This window comes from Schistocerca gregaria, chromosome 1, assembly GCF_023897955.1.
Source record: "Schistocerca gregaria isolate iqSchGreg1 chromosome 1, iqSchGreg1.2, whole genome shotgun sequence".
NCBI lineage: Eukaryota > Metazoa > Arthropoda > Insecta > Orthoptera > Acrididae > Schistocerca > Schistocerca gregaria.
The window spans coordinates 16,340,136-16,361,110 of record NC_064920.1 but is presented as its reverse complement, the minus strand read 5'-3'; the positions used below and the strand labels follow the sequence as shown (position 1 = coordinate 16,361,110).

General features: G+C 46.5%; 1 protein-coding gene across 1 annotated transcript in view; it reads left to right on the top strand.

The window, feature by feature from the left end:
• Positions 1–18,265: 18,265 nt before the first annotated feature.
• Positions 18,266–20,975, top strand: part of LOC126327189 (NAD(+) hydrolase sarm1) — a 1,227,458-nt gene continuing 1,224,748 nt past the window's right edge. The window contains exon 1 of the mRNA XM_049995878.1: positions 18,266–18,365. Coding sequence (XP_049851835.1) covers positions 18,270–18,365 — 96 coding nt within the window. The 5' untranslated portion in view covers positions 18,266–18,269. The remainder of the gene's footprint in view (positions 18,366–20,975) is intronic.

The window sequence follows — 20,975 nt, the reverse complement described above, 5'->3', positions numbered from 1 at the left end:
CAATTGTATAAGCACGTGGTACTGGTCTCACGAAGTTCACTCCACGTGGGTTGAACATAAAGAAAAGTTGCTATATTGAAAAATATTGTTAAGGCGAGACGTTATAATCTCACGCACATTCGCATTTAAGATTGATGATCTTAGTTAGAGTTACTGATCAACACGTGGTTCCACTTTACTCACAAAGTAGTGACAAAACAACTACTGTAAAATATTCTGAAGTTCACACTCGAAATACACTGCGTTGCAATTTAAGATAACATTAGATATATTAGAGCTAAACCTGAAATAAAGTTGATTAAATTTTCAGTTAGGCTGAACTTAAGAAATCCATTGTCCTGCGGACTTAGCAGACACGCGCTTAGCCGGAGATCTTACCACTTCAGACGCTCGCCGCGGACAGACTGACCTGCGCTCCTACCAAGGGTGCTTCCGTATACAAAACGGAAGTGGCCAGAGGGGCAGCTTCCTATACCAACATGACAAGGGACGGACAGAACCATACTAAGGATAGAAACCTCTTTGCTTTTAGAAAGCATAGCTACCTGTTCCGACGTTGGTCCTACTGTTCTCTAGCAGACAGGCTTGTCTGCTACCCTCAAGCATGCAACTAGAAATACATTTGCTCATTCATCCTCTCACACAGAAGGGAAGGGGGATGACAGTATCTTATCATATACAGTACATAAAAGAAAGCGAATGTAGGTTCCGTATGAGACTGTGTGACATGAATTGCATATAAACTGTGTTTTAAAGTGTAGTAGTGTGACAGATCGTTCTTGTTTATGTGTAAAAGTAACACGTTCCACTGCTCAGTCTCCTCGCAGATAGTCAGAAACGCCACAGTAAATTTAGAAGAGGAATTTATGCCGTAAATGACAACAGATTTAAGAAATTAACGTGAAAGGAATCCAACAGAGACCTTTCAGCGCATTGTAAACTTTTCGCACGTATCCTGCGCACTCGCCTTCAGACCACCACAGGAGACGTGGTCCATCCTGACTGGACGTGTTCAGGAGTAGACAACATCCACGGGGCACTTGGCGCCTACCGCGACGCCACGGCGCTGGCAGCGGCCTGCCGAGGCGCTGTTGTCGCCGTCGGTTTTGATCGCGCCTTTTGTTATATCGACCACAGTTTCCTTCGCGCCGTGCTCGAACGCATGGACCTCTCGCAGGCGTCAGCAAGGGCGATCTTACGCTTAACCCACCGGGCGCGCTCCCGGGTTATGTTGAACCGACAAGAGATTGAACACATCACTCTTGGACGGTCGGTGGGACAGGGATGTCCTTTATGAGGAGTCTTATTCGCGGTGGCCCTCGAACCTGCACTGCACGGCCTTCGCCAATGACTGAAAGGCATCTGCATTCGGGACGTGACCTTCCGATGTGCTGCCTTCGCAGACGATGCGGTACTCTTCGTGCGGTCGAGCGACGAAATCCAGGCGACTCTTCAGTGGTTGTGCCGCTACGGCGCGGAATCGGGCAGCATCGTCAACATGCGCAAGACGACATACGTGGATGACGGGAGAGGCCTTCTACACCCGACAGCGATCCCCTTCGAGAAGTTCCCTCACTGAACGCACTGGAGGTGCAGTTCTCCAGGACAGTTCGCCGATCTGCGACAGCCACATATCGCTGACTACTACAAAGGACCCGGGTGCTGCTCTGTGATAGTACATTCCGCAATATGGATACGATTCTCCGAACGCGTTACGTCAACACTTACCTAGCGTCCAAACTTAATAATTTTGCGCAGATTTTACCGCTAACAGCTGCCGTGGGCCACTGTTTCCAGGCGGCATACGGACGATTTGAGAGTGCAGGTCATGTATTCAAAGCTCGCTACACTACTTTAGCGAAGCCTCCACTGGCAGGAGGCCTGGGATTGACTCACGTCCACAGCCGGGCGCTGGTATTGTACCTACGGACGATGCGGCTCGCACGGACCGCGACCAACGACAGTTAGACGGGGACGCTGGTACACGTCGTCGCGCCGCGAGATCTTCGTCGCCGTGGGCCACATAGCTCCGTCTCTCGCCCACGTCCCCGTTTTTCTGGTCGAACTGAGTTCGAGGATCTACCGGCGACGAGGGCGCCTAGCACGAGTGGGTACTACCGCAACTACCAGGCACGACAACCCCTTTAACGTCGAACATCAACAACCATCCGCTGGACCGGGGTGTGGCGAGCCGTGCACACCCCATCTCTGCCCACTACGCTCGTTCCCTGTGGTATGTGGTGGTGAACGGCAAATTAGCCGCACACCAGCGACTCCATTCCATGACCCTTTGTGTGCGCACTGTGCCGTCGTCGATTCGGAGGCGCACCGCCTGACACGTGCTGTGACAGGCAGCTGCTGGCGTCTTGTGTGTACAACGTGTGCTGGCGGTCCTGTTGCGACGACAGCCAGAGTCTGTCACGCCGGACCAACTCCTACACCCAGACACCACTTAATTTCCCACTTCAAGACGAACGCCGTCAACCGGCTGGAGGGCGTGGTGCTGTGTTACAAGCCGCTCCCGAGAACGCTCTGGACTTGTGATTCCACCTGACAACGACTCACGAGGCGTTCTGCCACCATGCACTGTATCGCACACAACTATCGAACTATTTAGGCGCATTATTCGAGGATCCTCCTGCCCATGGGGGCGTTCCGAGTACTAGAGGGCACACTTAAAAATGATTCATGGCTCACGATTGAACCTCAGAGCAAACGGTTTAGAGGCAGTCCCCCTTACATTCATTACGCGAACACGACTCGGAAACTTCTGGTGGCGGTTGTAGGATCCCGTTAAAAAAAAGAAATAAGTGTATTTGATCCAATAAAGTTCTCTTGACCCTGTCGAACCTCTTTCCTTCGTGGGCTCTGGGAGTGCGGGAACGGGCCCCTGCCCTCTTTAACACCGACCCTTCTCTCAGGCCCTTAATTAATAAATAAGAAAACTCTTGTGTGTGACAGTAAGTACTTTTTTTATTTCGTTAGATAATTATAAGTTCACTTTGAGGTGATATTCATTATTTCCATTACCGATCTCGCGGTCCCCACTGGTTTATTGCAAAGTACAGAACAACAAAAAACTAACGTATTGCGTCACAAGTGAAGCTCCCGTATTAAGTCGTTACCAGTAAATGGCCTACCTTTTCTTTACTAAATAGCGTCAGTGAACAAAAATGAAGATCAAAAGGAAAGAAACACAAAATAAGAATAGCTTTTACTTGGTTACAGTGAGGACAATAATTTTCTGACTTATACCTTTACAACAAATCACATTTACGAAAGGTGCGATTCACGTAAGACGTGACACGCCTTTTATTTCGTGAATGGTTATACTTATCAAAACGTGGTTTTCGCCAAATGTTAGGCCGTTCATGGGCACGTATGTTTTTCGTCTTGAGCGCTGGTATCAACTGAGATACTGAAGTAAGTACTGTTTATTTTTAAGTGAACCATCTACTTTTTATAACTGCATTCGTTAGGTCTTGAGAACACAATTACAGAGATATAGCATTTGTTAATGTTGAAACCTGTAATTACAAAATTCTAGAAATGTCCTGGAACGTAAGAGGGCGGTGGCCGGAAACGACATTTGCGGTGCAAACGCTGCAAGGCGGACATTTCGAACCAGGCTGCGTAGTTGTACGCCGTAAGGAAGGCCTGCGATACAAGAATAAGACTTTATCTCCTCTTGAACCAATTACGACCTAGATGCAGGTTCCTCTACGAATGTTCTACATAGATACGACATAGACTAAAATGTAGCCGCGCGGGGCAGCCGATCGGTGAGGGGCGTCTTTTCACGGTCCGCGCGGCTTCCCTCGTCGGAGGTTCGAGTCCTCCGTCGGGCCTGGGCGTGTGTCTCGTCCTTAGCGTAAGTTAGCTTTAAGTCAGATTAAGTGGTGTGTAAGCCTAGGGGCGGATGAGCCCTACAGTTTGGTCCCATAAGACCTTACCACAAATGTCCAAAAATTTTGCTGGAATCTAGCGTATCACAAAGAGCTTAGGAAAACTGTTTCACAATTGTGTATCGTCCCAGACATACCTGAGCTGAAACAGAGAAATCAACTGTTGATTCTTCAAAATTAAGGAGATTTTATACATTGTAAGAAGCATCTACTGTATTAAATATCTAATTGTTAGAAGGAAGATTTGACCTATCTTTTCCTGTACATGGCTGTGTGCTTCTTACAAGTAAAATATGTGCTGTCGGACAACTGTCTATCTTCACTGCTCCAAATTATGTCATATGGGATACATTCATTCCACTAAACATTTTATTAAAAATATAATGGTGACCACAAAATAAACATTCTTCCTAACGAAACTTCGTTTCATGCTGAACGTAAGCGCGTAATAACATTGTTACCAGCAGTACACGCTTCCAACTTATCTTATATTGCAATGCAATTTCGTACACATATAAATGTAATAAACAATTTACTAGTAATGAATTGGTAACCATCCAAATCGCATAACATAAATTTTGTCTTAAAAAAACTTTATCCTTTATTTAAACGTCTGTTCATATTGTTGACCATGGACTGAAAAGTAAATTTGCAATCGCCGTTCGAAAGAACGATGAACGGGTGTAGTTAACAGTGGATGATATCGTAGAGCATGCACTGGCGATTCGCCGACACAAATCGTGTGCCGTAATTGAGGCTCCGTCATGAACTGCTTCTTTGAGTGCTCCCCAAGGAAAGAAAGCAAGAGGGGTCAAGTCGGTAGACTTCGCAGGCCATTTGACAACAGAATTTCGTAATATCCAACGTTAGGCAAAGTTGTAATTAAGTATTTGCATTTCAACAGGGGACGATGGACTGTGCAACAGTTGTGTTGCAGCTGTATGCATTGTCTGTGGACTATGCAGTGGTCGCTCTTCAGAAGAACCGCCAGAGTGAGCGTACGAATGTCAATTTACAACGCCTGAAATGAAGTAAATTCCCACAGTGTAAATTCCTATGAGGCCGCACCATAAGTTTACGCTAAACGGCCGTTGACATTGCACCTGACAAAGCCAGTGTGGATTTTTGGTTGCCCAGTAGTGTTCGTTACGCAAATTTGTAGTAGCGTGGTCAGTAAACGTTTCTTCATCGATAAAAAGCGCACATTAAAAAAACGTAGTGTCGTCTCTCGGTGCTGAAGGGCAAACCTACAAAATTCTGTACGACGTTCGAAATCACGGTCGTCGAGTGCCCGGTGTAGTGCCACATGATAGGGATTGGAAATTCTGTCGGTGCAGGATGCGAATGACCCTCGTCTGGCTGAGTCCACATTCCTCGGCAATATGGCCCGACTCACTGTGCGTATACATTAGCATCGTAGCCAGGACAGCTTCTTCGTGTTGCCTAGCAGTTGCAGTCTTCTACTCTCTTGTCCTCTTTTGAAAGGCGAAGAGTCTATCCGCACTAGCGCCCTGATGATTCGTGAAGTTTCCTGGCGCGTGGCACACTAGCCCTTTACCGCCGTGCTGCTTTTACGGCATTTCATTTACAATCACCACACAAAAGTAGTACATCCAGCTTCTCCTAATTGGTGTAATGTCTGCAACCGAGGAATGTCGAAGCAGGAATGAGCAGCCTGCAGTGCACACAATTAACAGGCTGATGTGTTGACGTTCCGACGCCGCGCAGCACGGCAGCTCTGCCTGGCTGCCGATTCCAGCCATCGTGCTCTCAAATTCTCCGACATCTGTCGAATTTTTCTTACGAAGGGTTTCAACGTCAACGTGGACGTTAACGAACGCATTATCACTGTAATTGTCTTCTCAGGATTTATCAAATGCAGTTTTAAATGTATGCGGATCCATTAAAAAAAATTAAAAAATTAAAAAGATAACATGCTTCAATGTTCCCATTGACACCAACGCTAAAAAAAAAAGTGCGCTCTACATACTATCATCTTACGAAAACCGCACGCCTTACGTGACTCATCCTATATATATATTGCCTGTGATTCAGAAGAAAAAGCAGATTTCATTTGTTTATCACAAACTACGTACAAGGGACATAAACACGTTGCGCATGCGCGTAACTGGATAGAGGGAGGGTCAAAGTTTGGCACAGCTGCCCTCTTGTTTGTAGGAACGTGGTGCCCACAGCATAAGACAAAGCATTCTGTGTGTTGTAGTTTTCGCCAATTCAGCTCATTATTGAAGTGCAACGTGCATTCCGCCGTAGATTCAGCAAGAAGCCGCATCTACAAAAGTATATTTATAGGCGCCATACGAAATTCTTGCAAGTTGGTATCAAATTCGAAGGAAAGAGCACTGGTCGGACATGGACTTATGGTGAAAACTTGGAGCGTATTCGAGATGCATCCACACGGAGCCCTCGGAAGTCCAGAAGACGGGCAGGACAGCAACTTCATCTTCCTCCAACAGCGGTGTGGCGTGTTTCGAAACGACACATACGTATGGAGCCTCGTAAGTTGCATTACTGCAGCGATTATGTCCCGGCCACCGTAACAGCAGTACCAATTTTGTACTTCAGTTCTCCTGGATATGGCAGAGGACACTTTCCGAACGGGTCATCTTTCCTGGTGAATCAAATGGTTCAAATGGCTCTGAGGCCATAAGTCCCCTTAGAACTACTTAAACCAAACTAACCAAAGGACATCACACACATCCATGCCCGAGGCAGGATTCGAACCTGCGAACGTAGCAGTCGCGTGGTTCCAGACTGTAGCGTCTAGAACCTCTCGGCCACCCCGGCCGGCTCTGGCGAATCGAAGTTTCATCTAACTGGTAAAGTCAAACGACATTATGAAAGAATTTTGGCGTCATAGAATCCAGACGTCGTCGTCGAACACGAAGGAGGCTCGCCTAAACTTTTAAGTTTATGGACTTTCCTTTTTTGCGTTGGAAACTATTAAAGAATATCATACCAGGGCATGCTGGTTGTTTCCCGAGCTTCACGAAAATTCTAATGATTTCATTTTTAGGCGTGATTGTGCCCCGCCTCACCTGGACTGGGAGAGGTGGACAACGAGATCTTGTATTACCAGGTCAACAGACCTCACACCTTGCAATTTGTTCTGTGGGGAGACACAAAAGACACTGTGTCTGTCCCACCTCTGACAGCTACTCTTCAAGAGCTGGGAAGTTGAGTCTTTGAACATGTCAATTCAGTAAACAGGGACATGTCGATTACCGTGTGGCACGAAATGGACCACCGTTTCGATGTTTCTCCAGCAACGCGCGGTGCTCGTGTCGAGCGTATGACATAGTGTTCGTGCGAGCACGATACTGTGAACCTTTGTTCGTCCAGTGACACGCGCAAAGCGTTCCTTCGGTGTGTCCACGTAGCGCTGGCGGCAGCACGCCCAGTGCTGTGGGCTGAGGCAACCCGGGGGGCCGAGGCGCACGCTCGGGGCCTGCGGGGATGGCGGCCGCTCTGCAGCGGCGGCCAGACACCTGCTAATAGAACGCAGTCACGACCAGGGAGGCCGGGCCGCGCGCCTGCTCGCCTCGGGCTGCCCGTCCCCGTCTAAACGCGGTAAACACACCGAGCCCGGCTGACGTCAGTGCCGCTGTTAGCCGGCCAAGGGCGCCCGGAGGGGGAGAGGGGGGTGGGGGGCAGGCCCAGGCCAGCCACAGGCAGACAGCTGTGCAAAGTAGCTGGCCCGGCCTCGGCCTCGGCTGCTCCCTGTCCTGTCGCAGTGCGGGGACTGCTGTGTTTCGGTTGTCCAAACCTCTCCATCTCTGCGACCTACGTCCGTCTCAACCTGTTTACTGCACTCGAGCCTCAATACCTCTGTACAGTTTGCACCCTTCACACTTCGTTAGCAAATTTGACTCCTCGATGTCTTAGCATTTCTTCTGCCAACATATCCCTTCTTACAGGCAAGCTATAGAACAAATTTATTTTTCCCCGATTCGACTCATTAACTCCTCACTACCTGTTCCATCTGCCAGTCTAATCCACGGTTTCCTTCCTCTTCTTCTCTGCGCTGTTTATTGTCCAGGTTTCGCTTCTGTACAGGTATCCGCAGAACAGTCTCTGCTAGCATTTATCATTCAGTGTTAACATATTTCTCTTTTTTAGAAATAAAAAGCAAAGCTGGTGTCACTACTTTAGTGTCTCAGTTCCTAATCTCATTCCCACAGCATCACGTGATTTACTGCGACAGCAGTCCGTTACTGTTGTTTCACTTTTCTTAATGATCACCTTATAACCTCGTTTCAAGACGCTGTCCATCTTGTTCAGTTGCTCTTCCGAGTCCTTAGCCGACTCGAATAGAACGCCAGTATCATCGGCATTTTTTCTCTCTGAACTTTAATTCCCTTTCCACATTTCTGCTCGGTTTCCTTTACTGCTTGCTCAATATATATAATAATCATTACGGCAAAAGAAAAACCTTTCATTTTTATTGAGAGCGATTAATATACACTGGCAGTCCCACCCTGACCGTCCGTCACAAAAACCCTCGTATTCCTGCGCTTTACAGCGTGGCTGGGGTGCGGTGTTCCGCTACGACAGCGATTGTCGATGCTGCCACTCGCCGACCGTAATGTTGAAGACGAATGCGTGAGCTTCTTCAAGCGTCAGTTTCAGGCTGTGTTTAGAACGTTGGCTCCTCGGTTTCATCATCGAATCTTTCATATTGTCAACAACCGCACACCCTGAAGAAGGCGCCACTCTTAGTTAAGTGTGGATGGTCGTGGCACGTACACTCTCCCACTCCGTAGCACGTGCTGCTCTGAATGGTCACGTAACACACTGCACAGTTCATTTGCGTTTATTGACAAACTTCGTACTGTTCGCGTTAGCATCGTTCATGCGTTGTTTCCATTGCATAATACTATGGCTCTGTGCAGTACTTGAGAAACCGTCTTTTTCCATTTAGTTCAACGTTACAGTTCGCAATATATTCACCGTTAACTGATTTCATGCTATTTCCAGTAATGCATTTGCTACGGTCGCAGGTTCGAATCCTGCCTCGGGCATGGATGTATGTGATGTCCTTAGGTTAGTTAGGTTTAATTAGTTCTAAGTTCTAGGGGACTGATGACCACAGCTGTTAAGTCCCATAGTGCTCAGAGCCATTTTTGAGTAATGCATTTCACGCGTTAGTCTCAACGTTTTTGCAGTCGCAACACAGAAACTGCTGCACCAGAATCTCCACTATCCACAATTCGTTCTCGCAGTTACAATGTCACACAACTACATAAGTCGTATGTCGAAAATTATGATCCCACAGATCTTTGTGGATTTTAAGTAAAAAATAAATAATGGTACTAACGACGATCCATCATCAAATAAAATAAAGAAACACAATAAAAAAAGATTCACATTTGTTCCTCATAGCTGTATCGCTACCTATTACAGATTTACGTGTCGCCCCCATTTGATGTCGCTTTTTAGTATTATCCTCAACGTACTGATCCTTGCGTCTTAAAGAGAGTTGTCATCCGTTGTTGAAAGTAGAAATTTAATCTAACTCCTCCAGATTTTTTTTTTTTTTTTTTCGCGACCATTCGACGTGCTTACTACCCTGTATACAGGGTGTTGCAAAAAGGTACGGCCAAACTTTCAGGAAACGTTCCTCACACACAAATAAAGAAAAGGACAATTTGAACATTTCCTGTAACAAAGTGAAGTCACGCTGATACGTTCTGTTGCTGTGTGTTTCCATTCCATGATCAATGTGATTTGAAGAGAAGTAATAAAATGAGCTCTAACATGGAAAGTAAGCGTTTCCGGACACATGTCCAAATAACACATTTTCTTTCTTTGTGTGTGAGGAATGTTTCCTGAAAGTTTAGCCATACCTTTTTGTAACACCCTGTATATGCCACTGTCTGCGGCAGCCTGACGAGGCTGCTGCCCCGTCTCATATGTCGTTCGCGACGTATCGTGACTACTCCAGAGCTGCATCGAGCGCATTCTGTGCATCCGTTCTTCTGTCCTTTTTGTGAAGAGGTGCGAGACAGGCCGAGGAATATGTAGCAGCAGAAGCAGGAAAAATCCCACCGTATTCAGTGCGAGAAGTTAGACTCGGTCTATGGTTTTCAATGAGGTCGTAAATGTGTCGCATTCCAGTGTGCCACATTTCCATATTCCACAGTCTGAAGTATTGTTAAGGTGGTTATGGTAGACAACGAGCGGTGGACCAACCGCCTAGTTCAGCGTACAGCTCAGGCCTGTTGTCCGCAGCTCGGGGTCGTGCGGTAGCGTTCTCCCTTCCCACACCCGGGTTCCCGGGTTCGATTCCCGGCGGGGTCAGGGATTTTCTCTGCCTCGTGATGACTGGGTGTTGTGTCATGTCCTTAGGTTAGTTAGGTTTAAGTAGTTCTAAGTTCTAGGGGACTGATGACCATACATGTTAAGTCCCACAGTGCTCACAGCCATTTGAACAGCTCACGCCTGTCGTTCCAGCCGGTTACTTGTCCTCCAGCATATCGTTCCAGTATGCGAGGTGGAATGTAGGGTAAGGTGGAGTGAATCCGACCTAGTAGTTTCTTGTGGCTATAAAACATTCGAGGTCGGATCTTAATGTTATGTACTTTAAATTACAGGTAATATAAAGGAGCAACTGTTTGCAAAATATTTTTGTTATACCGTCAATAGCTTTTGAGATATCCGTATTTTAAGGAAAGCCCATTTTTCCATTTGCAAAAATGGTAGTGTAAATCCGACCCCCTATTTGTTTGGCTGATTTTGCACAGAAATAGTTCTGAATGAACCGTTTTTTGGGAAATAATTGTAAGCAATTATGTTTTTCACATAAATGAACAAAATGTATTAAAAAATAACAATGTTTAGAGTACTAAATGTACTGAAAGTTAAATGAATGTAAATTTTAATTGGAAAAAAGATGATTACATTGTACGGCGGTGCAACAGCAATGTCGATCTCGGAATGTTAAAATGATAAGCGACAGTTCGTAAAGACATGCCCTTTTGCATTGCAGCAACTACTCGACGAATATCGTTTTGATTGCGTTTTGTCGTTTTCGTTTGTCATTTCGTACCATTTCTCCAAAAAATAAACAAAAATTCACTTGGTTTCCCTAAATAAATACTTGCATACACACAAACGGTAAAAAATATGCTGTCGGATTTACCCACCATTTACCGGTCGGCTTTACCCCACCAGGCCAGTTTTCATTAAACACACATAGAAACAAGTTACACGAAATTTCCAACAAAAAGGATACATACACTGAATAGGTCACTGAATGCACTACAAAATCACTTACCGATTGTTTTGCGATCGTTTTATTTAATAAGGCAAATTTAGTGAGGCAATTTGCACAAAAATTAAATTGAAGCAATCGAAAACACACTTGTTGTCTTTTGGGTGTTCAAAAAATGGTTCAGATGGCTCCGAGCACTATGGGACTTAACATCTATGGTCATCAGTCCGCTAGAATTTAGAACTACTTAAACCTAACTAACCTAAGGACATGAAACAACACCCAGTCATCACGAGGCAGAGAAAATCCCTGACCCCGCCGGGAATCGAACCCGGGAACCCGGGTGTGGGAAGGGAGAACGCTACCGCACGACCACGAGCTGCGGACTGTTTTGGGTGTCTAAATGTCAAATGCGGCAAAGCTGTGAAGGTGACATTTTCGTTATTTTGAATGCTCTGTATGGTAACACTAATGCGAAATCGCTCCGCTTTGCCGTTTCTTACAGATAGAGGGCGGTCAGGTTTACCCACCCGTTCGGATTTACCCCACCTTACCCTAAGTGGAATATGACTGCCGTGAGTTGTTGCCTCAGTTTGTGGAGTACGAGTACCATCAGATGTACAACAGTCAGAGAAAGATGGAGTTGTTGCAGGAATCACGCTTCTCTTTGCTGACAATAGCAACTAACCTGCCGACGAAATTCTTGCCTATCATCGACTGAACTACGGTACTACAGACGTGAGCTACGACGTCTGAGATGTATTTCCACTGGCGTCACCCAGAAATGCGAGATTTTTTCGCCTCAGAGTACTTACTTCTCTTGCCTAGGCCGCCTTAAAAACTAACGTGTCGCCAGTCTCGTGTCGGAAGATCCGTTGGAAACAGGTGTGTTGCGCACAGCCCACTAGCAGTCACCTCACACGAAAAGACGCGGCACCGGCGCAGAAACTCTGTCCCTCATTTACGAGGGGACGGTCGACTCAGTCAGTGCGTGCGTTTCAGCTGCTGACACTTTTCTTCATTCTACAGCACTGCAGGTGCCAGGAAAGTTCTTCATAATCATCATGTTTACCTTACTGTTTTCTGTGCTCTTTCTGTTCTAGCAGTGTGTGGTCAGACACACTTTGCTTTGGTTGAGCTTCTTTTCGGTGGCCTACTGTTTGTGGAACTGTTGGCTGCCGACGCGGCCGTTCACAGACCCGCCAGCTGTTCGGCCGCCCCCACGTCCGCCCAGCTCTGCCCTCTGCTACGGGCCAGCCGCGTATACAATGCTGAGGAGGCTGTGTCGACAGCATCCACCAGGCGCTATCGCTCGATAACATCAGCTGACGGCTTCGTCACAGTGCGTCCGACCTCCTTCGTCAGTTTTTGGAGGGACGGGGGAGGATGAGTTAGCTCTATCGAAGAGCATACCGTCTCTTTTAACTTTCTAGGGTGGGATGACACGACGCAACTGTTTTCGGACACGAGTGCTGCATTGTGGCACTTCCACCTGTGTATACCTCGCCAAAAGATCAAGAAGATAACATTGGAGAGATCCGACTCGACACGAAGGCTTACGTGCAGTCGTTCTTCCCAAGAACTGTACGTGACGGGAACTGGAAAAGAGGAAAGTGGCACTAGTGTGGAAAGTAGCCTCCGCCACACACCGCAGTGTGGTTGTGGAGTGTAGATTAAACGTGCTAAATGCATCGTGCATCTTGATCAGCTATATCTGTTTCGAAAAGAACATGGCGGGTACTGTACACTCCTCACCTGGAATAATCAGACCAGTTGTGCGAATAAACAGGGTGTCCCAGAAGGAATGGTCTGTTATCAGAGATGTGACAGGAGCGATTATTTTAAGCGAAAAAGTATAGCGAATTGGGCTCTAAAATGCATCCCTAAAGATGCACTTCAACTTTACAGTGTGAAACAAATCTCTTCTATAGATCTGATGTGATTAAATTTTCCTTAAGACATTTGAGTCTTTTTGTCTGCGATCTCTATGCTTTCCATATTTTAGAGAAGGTAGTGTGCCTCACAAGAAGAAAAAAAATTGTCGTCAACATGGGCTCTAAAATGCGTATCCTAAAAAGGAAAAAAGTCTTTGACAGTAGAGGAGATGAACAAGAGCTCACAGCTCTTAAAGTACACATTTTAGTCACCATATTTACCAGACATTTTTGTTTCTAATGATCGTTTCCGTCGTATCGTGAACACTGATGATTCCTTCTGGGACACCCTGTATCAGATGAACAAAGAGAGATCTGTTGAATAACTCAAGATGATCCGTGATGACGTTGAAAAACGAAGTTTCAAGCACCCATCTCAACTTCAAATAAATTCACCAAAACAGACATCGCAATTAACTTTCAATGACTGTCATTCAACATATAATTGAATGACGGACATGAATTTTGGAAAAAGATATTGTAAACACCTAAAGCACTGAACACTGGAAACACATACACCAAATTTTCAAAAACCTCATACAACCCAGTCACTACCCAACCGGTATAGAAACAGTAAGCAGTAATAATATCTTGTAAACATGCCGCAACGCGAAAAAGATCCACTATGGTGATTCTAAGCATAAAATTCGTCACCCTTGTGAATTCGCCAAATTATTTTCTGAGGTTATAATTTACGCCCAAAATGCCCACTAAAGATTTTGCCTATTTGTGGTTTCCAATTAAGCTGTGATTGCAATTCACAGATTCCCTTCACATCCCGATTATGACATCTCCCTTGGACCTTGCCGTTGGTGGGGAGGATTGCGTGCCTCAGCAGTACAGACAGCAGTAAATGCAACGGAGGAGAGGCCAGACCAACTGGCGCCCTACGGATCTCAGCGTGGGCTGTTATATCCCTTAATCAGGCAGGCAGGTTAGAATTTTTAAAAAAGGAAATGAAGAGGTTGTTGTTAGATGTAGTAGGAATTGGTGAAGTTCGGTGGCAGTATGAATAGGACTTCTGGTCAGGTGAATACAGAGTTATAAATACAAAATCAAGTAGATGTAATTAGGGGTAATGACGGCGTAGGTTTAATAATAATGAATAATAAAATACAAATGCGGATAAGCTACTATGAACAGCATAGTGAACGCAATATTGTAAACCCGCATCTCGTGGTCGTGCGGTACCGTTCTCGCTTCCCACGCCCGGGTTCCCGGGTTCGATTCCCGGCGGGGTCAGGGATTTTCTCTGCCTCGTGATGGCTCGGTGTTGTGTGATGTCCTTAGGTTAGTTAGGTTTAGAGGACTGATGACCATAGATGTTAAGTCCCATAGTGCTCAGAGCCATTTGAAGCAATATCGTAGCCAAAAGAGACACGAAGCTCACACCTACCACAGCTGTACAAGATTATATGCCAACTAGCTCCGCAGATGACGAGGAAATTGAAGAAAAGTATGATGAAATAAAAGAAATCATTCAGATGGTTAAGGGAGACGAAACTTTAGTTGTGATGGGGGACTGGAACTTGATAGTAGGGAAAGGAAGAGAAGGAGAAATAGTAGGTGAATATGGAACTGGGTAATGAAATGAAAGAGAAAATTGTCTGGTACAATTTTGAAGAAAGCTAATTTAATCATCGGTAACACTCGGTTTAAGAATCATGTGAGAAATTTGTATAGGAGCAAGAGACTTGGAGACACTGGAAGGTTTCAGATTGATTATAAAATAGTAAGAAAGAGATTTCGGAAATGGATTTTAAATTGCAAGACATTTCCAGGTGGAAACGTGGGCTCTGACCACAACTTATTGGTTGTTAATTTTGGATGAAAAGCTAAAGAAAACGCAAAAGGGTATGAAATTAAGGAGAGAGGACGTGGAGAGGTTTAGTGGGAGTGTTAGACAAAGGTTGACCAGAATAGGGGAAAGGAATTCAGTGGAAGACAGAATGAGTAGACTTAGAGATGAACTACTGAAGGCAGCAGAGAACAGTAAAACACAAGGCCCAATATAAACTCTTGGTTAACCCAGGAGAATTTAACCATTTAATTGATCAAAGGAGAAAATATAGTTTGCTGCAAATGAAGAGGCTAAAGGAAATACAAACGTCTAGAGCACGAGACTGATAGGAAGAGCAAAATGGCTAAATAGGAATAGCTAGAGGGAAATGTAAGGATTTAGAAGCATATTTCACCAAGAGAAAATTAAAGAGTCCTTTGCAGAAAGCAGAAACAACTGTATGAATATCAAGAGCTCAGTTGGAAAACCAGTCGTAAGCAAAGAAGGGAAGACTGAAAGATTGAAAAATTTGCGGTATGGTCTTATGGGACCAAACTGCTGAGGTTATCAGTCACTAAGCTTACACACAACTTAATCTGACTCAAACTAATTTACGCTTAGGACGACACACACACACACACACGCACACACACACACACACACACACACACACACACACACACACACACACACACACACAGACCCAAGCCTGAGGGAGGACTCGACCCTGCGACTGGGGGAGCCACGCGGACTGACAAGACGCCGTAGACCGTGCGGCCATCCCTCGTGACGCTGAGAGGTTGAAGGAGTATATAGAGATTCTATACGAGAGCGATGTGCTTGAGAGCTGTGTTACAGAAATGGACGAGGACGTAGATGAAGATGAGACGGGGACGATGATACTGCAAGAAGTATTTGTCGGGGCACTGAAAGACCAAACACGGAACAAGGAGTCGGGAGTAGACTACTTTCGGTCAAAAGTACTGACAGCCTTGTGAGAGACAGCCGTGACAAAACTCGTTCATCTGAGTTGTATGAGACAGGCGAAATATCCTCAGACTTCTAGAAGAGTGTAATAATTCCAATTCCAATGAAACCAGCCGCTGACAAGTGAGAATAACATCGAACTATCAGCTTAATAAGTCACTGTTGCAAAATACTAACACGAGTTCGTCACAGAAGAGTGAAAAATCTGGTAGACGCTGAACTCGAGGTAGACCAGTTTGGATTCAGGAGAAGTGTAGGGACGTGCGAGGCAATACTGACCCTACAACTTCTCTTAGAAGTGTAAAAACCTACATTTATAACAACTGTAGACTTAGAGAAAGCTTTGGACACTGCTGACTGGGCCGGCCGGAGTAGCCGGACCGTTCTAGGCGCTACAGTCTGGAACCGAGCGACCGCTACGGTCGCAGGTTCGATTCCTGCCTCGGGCATGGATGTGTGAGATGTCCTTAGGTTAGTTAGGTTTAATTAGTTCTAAGTTCTAGGCGGCTGATGACCTCCGAAGTTAAGTCGCATAGTGCTCAGAGCCATTTGAACCATTTGAACTACTGACTGGAACACCAATGTCTTTGAAATTGTGGAGGTAGCGTGGGTAAAATACAGGGTGCGAAAGGCTGTTTATAGCTTGTAGAGAAATCAGATAGCAGGTGTCAGAGTCGAGGGGCACGAAAGGGAACGAGTGGTTGAGAAGGGAGTGAGACAGGATAGTAGTGTAGCCCCGATGTTATTCGATCTGTACACTGAGCAAGCAGTAAAGGAAACGAAAGAAAAATTTGAAGTAGGAATTAAACTTCAGGGAGAAAATTATTAAAAACTTTGGTGTTTGCTGCCGACATTGTAATTTTGTCAGAGAGAGCAAAGAACTTTTGAAGAACAGTTGAACAGAAACGAGAATGTCTTGAAATGGGAATATAAGATGAACATAAACAAAAGCGGAACAAGGATAATGGAATGTAGTCGAGTTACATCAGGTGATGTTGAGGGAATTAGATTATGAAATAAAGTTGTAGATGAGTTTTAGTGCTGGCCGCGGTGGCCGAGCGGTTCTAGGCGCTTCACTTTGGAACCGCGCGACTGCTACGGTCTCAGGTTCGAATCCTTCCTCGGGCATGGATGTGTGTGATGTCCTTAGGTTAGTTAGGTTTAAGTAGTTCTAAGTTCTAGGGGACTGATGACCTCAGATGTTAAAGCCCATAGTGCTCCGAGCCATTTGAACCATTTTTGAGTTTTGGTGTTTAGGCAGCAAAGTAACTGATGTTGGCCGAATCAGAAGAGATGTACAACTGAAGACCACAACAACAACTGTATTTTTCATCCTCAAGGTGCTACAAACTCCGATCTCGAAATAAACTTGTCGGTTTGTCAAAGTGCAAATTTAGTGTGTGAGAACGTCGGCCGATTCGACCGAGGAGAACAAACTGATTTCAGTTTCTTCTACTGTGGTGTTAGGTCTGTACGTCAAGGTGACGAGACGGGCTGCAACGTGACCGCGCTTCACTGATTTCGAGACAACAAATAAGGACCACTTTAAAAAATGCAAACCTCACAGTTCATAAAAAGTTAGCAGAACATGGGAAAATGTTTGTGAAAGAATGAGCCATAGCCAGAGTGTCAGGGCCGACTTCCGTAAGAAATGGAGAGGCGTGGGGAATTGAAATGAAGTTAAAATTGTGATGATATTTACGAATCGGAAGTACGGAAACTATGAAGATTTTTTGCCCTATTCCACGTATACGCCACTAAAAAATAACGACCAGCACTCATTGTCCATTCGGTGATTTACTGCAGTTTCTGTCCTTCCGTACCGGTCGATCAGTAAACTCAGCCGACCACCGACGATATGTGACCGTGACCGCATACCAGCAATGAAGTCGCCTAGCGTTCAAAATCGGCAGAGGACGCGGAGCACTCCCCAGTCCGTCTGAGCAGCGGTATCGGCCGAGTAACCGACTCTCGCGTATGGTTCAAAATGGTTCAAATGTCTCTGAGCACTATGGCACTTAACATCTTAGGTCATCAGTCCCCTAGAACTTAGAACTACTTAAACCTAACTAACCTAAGGACATCACACAACACCCAGCCATCACGAGGCAGAGAAAATCCCTGACCCCGCCGGGAATCGAACCCGGGAACCTGGGCTTGAACGCTACCGCATCTCGCGTATGCTGCTGACGGCTGTTGGAATGCCGCGCAAACGTGTGCGGCTTTCGGAGAGGGCGCGCTGGCCCGGGCTTCTTTTCCAGCCGCCGTCGTGGTCGGCGTCGACGGCGGTGGCGAGCCAGCGGCGGCGGCGGGGGTGTGTGGCGGTGGGAGCGGGCGGGGAGGGGGAGGAGCGAGGGGGGGTTGGGGGCGTGGCCGGCAGCGCGGACCAGCGAGCGGCGCGGCGCAGTCTGGCTCCGGCTCAGCGCAGCATGGGCGCCGGCGCAGCCTGGCCGCGCTGCTGCCACACGGACGCTGCAGCCGCCGCCGCCGCCGCCTCCGACGCCGCCGCCACTGCGCGCCAGCAGGTGCGTCTGCGTCCCGGAGCGCCGCTAGCGTCGCAGCAGGGTGGCCGGGCGTGCGAAAAGTGATCTCGCGCGGTTTGTTAGGTCCGCGCCGCGGCTCTGCGAGTCGATTCTCGCTGACTGTAACAAGTACGTGTGTTTGTTACCACGTCTCCGTTGTCGACGGCGGCAAACGCGGGAGGTAACTCGGTGGGGGCGGTGCCGGCATCCGGCCCACTCGTGTCCAGTCGCACCGAGGACGCGCGCAGTTTACGGTCCCCACACGACCGACTCATCGTCATCGACATGCCCTCACTTCTCTAGACACCGCACGGTTCCGAATTTAATAGCGTATGTTGGCGCAAAGACTGGTGATCAGGAACTTTATACTGCGACTTGCCTTCCACTTTGGCTTTCGGTACTACGACAGCACTGATGCAAGTCCAACACTTGCGACTGCTGTGCGTCTTCTGCCTGCCTTTCAGTCGGCACTACGTACAACGACGCTTTGAAGAAAAATGCCTACAGTTAAGAGTCTGGACAGTCCGTTACAGTTTGGAATAAAGACATGCGCCTACATTATGCATCCCCAATATAAAGACACTATGGACATTCTAGTCCCAGACGTGAATAGAGCAATTCGTAACTTTGAAATAATGGTTCAAATGGCACTAACCACTATGGGTCTTAACATCTGAGGTCGTGAGTCCCCTAGTTTTAGAACTACTTAAAACTTAAAACTAAGGACATAACAGACATCCGTGCCCGAGGCAGGATTCGAACCTGCGACCGCAGCAGCAGCGCGGTTCCGGTCTAAAACGCCTACAACGGCTCGACCACAGCGTCCGGCTTCGTACGTTTCGTAACAGAATTTATCGTCTGTCGTTATGTACCGAAAGAGTCTTCCACTTCTATGAGATAAAAAAATATTAAAGCGTGTTGGTTCATTTTGTGCTTACTGTAATAATGATGTTGAGGGCCTTGTGAACCACGAATACTGGGAGGCCAACCCCAAATTGACACATGCATCCTACTTCATCACCTTGGAAAGCCTGTAACATCATAGCGGTATCACACTGTATATACGTACGCGTACAGGCGTCGGCTCCTATAAATTCGATGCTCTGTAGCGTCGTTGGATGACGTTTCCAGCCCTGGGTTCCTATGTAAAATTTTATATACTGAGTACTGTCCACACCTGTAGAAGTGTGTAACGTGAATTGTCAAACGCTCTGTAGAGAAGTTTCTTACATGTTGTTACTGTTTGGTGAACGGTGAACGTCTCTACGAGAGGCCCGCTGCTGAGTGTGCGATTGTCGTACTAGCGTGCGGGAGAATGCTCGGTATCCTTTCCGGTTTTAGTTTGAGCGGCATATTAACTGAGAGCCACCGGATCGTGGAACACATCAAATTTTCCGTAGTTGTGAACTGAATAGATTCCACACTCTTTCCCGAGACCTGCCTTTTCCTACACTCGACATAAGCCAAATGTGGCGACGGCGAGTTGGCGAGTTGTCTGCGGCGGGCTTCTGTTGTGTTTCCAGCTGGCTGGCTGGAGTGGCGAGCACAAGTGCGTGGGTGGAGCGGGCGACGACCCGACCACACGGCTTGCTCTGTGATGCCGCGACGTGACACCAGTTCACCAGAGAACCTCCCGACTGGGCGTAAGTCTCCAGAATGTTCACCTTCGTATCTGAGATTCACGGTGGATCATTGTTATTCGTGGCCCTTACTAACGAATATCCTATGGTACTGCTGCAGTTTGATTCTCGCACCAATGCAAATACAGTGGACATGGTGGGGTGTCAGTGGCTTTGAGAAACAGCCAAAACCGTCGTGACTGGACGATTTCCAGGGCCCAGTGAAATACCTATTCTGTACAGAACGTGTTACTCTTGGAACCATAACGTACCCGACATCCAAAGAACAATAAGCTGTGCGCATTTACTTAAACAAATCACAAGCCTAGCTGTGTACTAGAAAGGCTGCAGAAGTCATAGACAAAATATCTTTGTTATCCACCTGTTATAGAACCTTTCAACATACTGGAGCTCAAACATAATGGCGTATCTAAAACAGAATTACCTCTTCTATGCCAAACAGCGTCGATCCCAAAACCGTTGGTTATGTGAAAAGCAACATTTACTCTCCTGTCGTTACATTGTGAGAAGCACGGACCGAGGCCGTCATGTGCGTGCACAATTTCTTCGTTTCCGAAAAGCATTTGACTCAGCACTACATCTAGGCTTGTCGAAACTACGACCTTATAGGACATTAAGAGAAACTTCTGACTGGAATCAGCATTTCTTGGGAGGACGCAGTACGTTATGTCGGATAGCGAGTCATCGACTAATGTAAAATTAACTTTTGGTGTGCGCAGGGACTTGCTTTGGAACCCTTACTGTTCGTGTTGAATAATAACGACTCTGTGGACAATAGTATTAGCGTGAGACTTTTTGGTAGTTTATTCAGTTATCTACAATGAAGTACTGTGTGGAGGAAGCTGCATAAATAGTGCCGAATGTTGATAAGATTTCACAGTGGTACAGCGGTAATTTGCTTTAATGTTCGAAATGTTAAATTTTGCACTTCACAAAACGAGAAAAAAAAACGCACGCTGTTACTGTAATATCA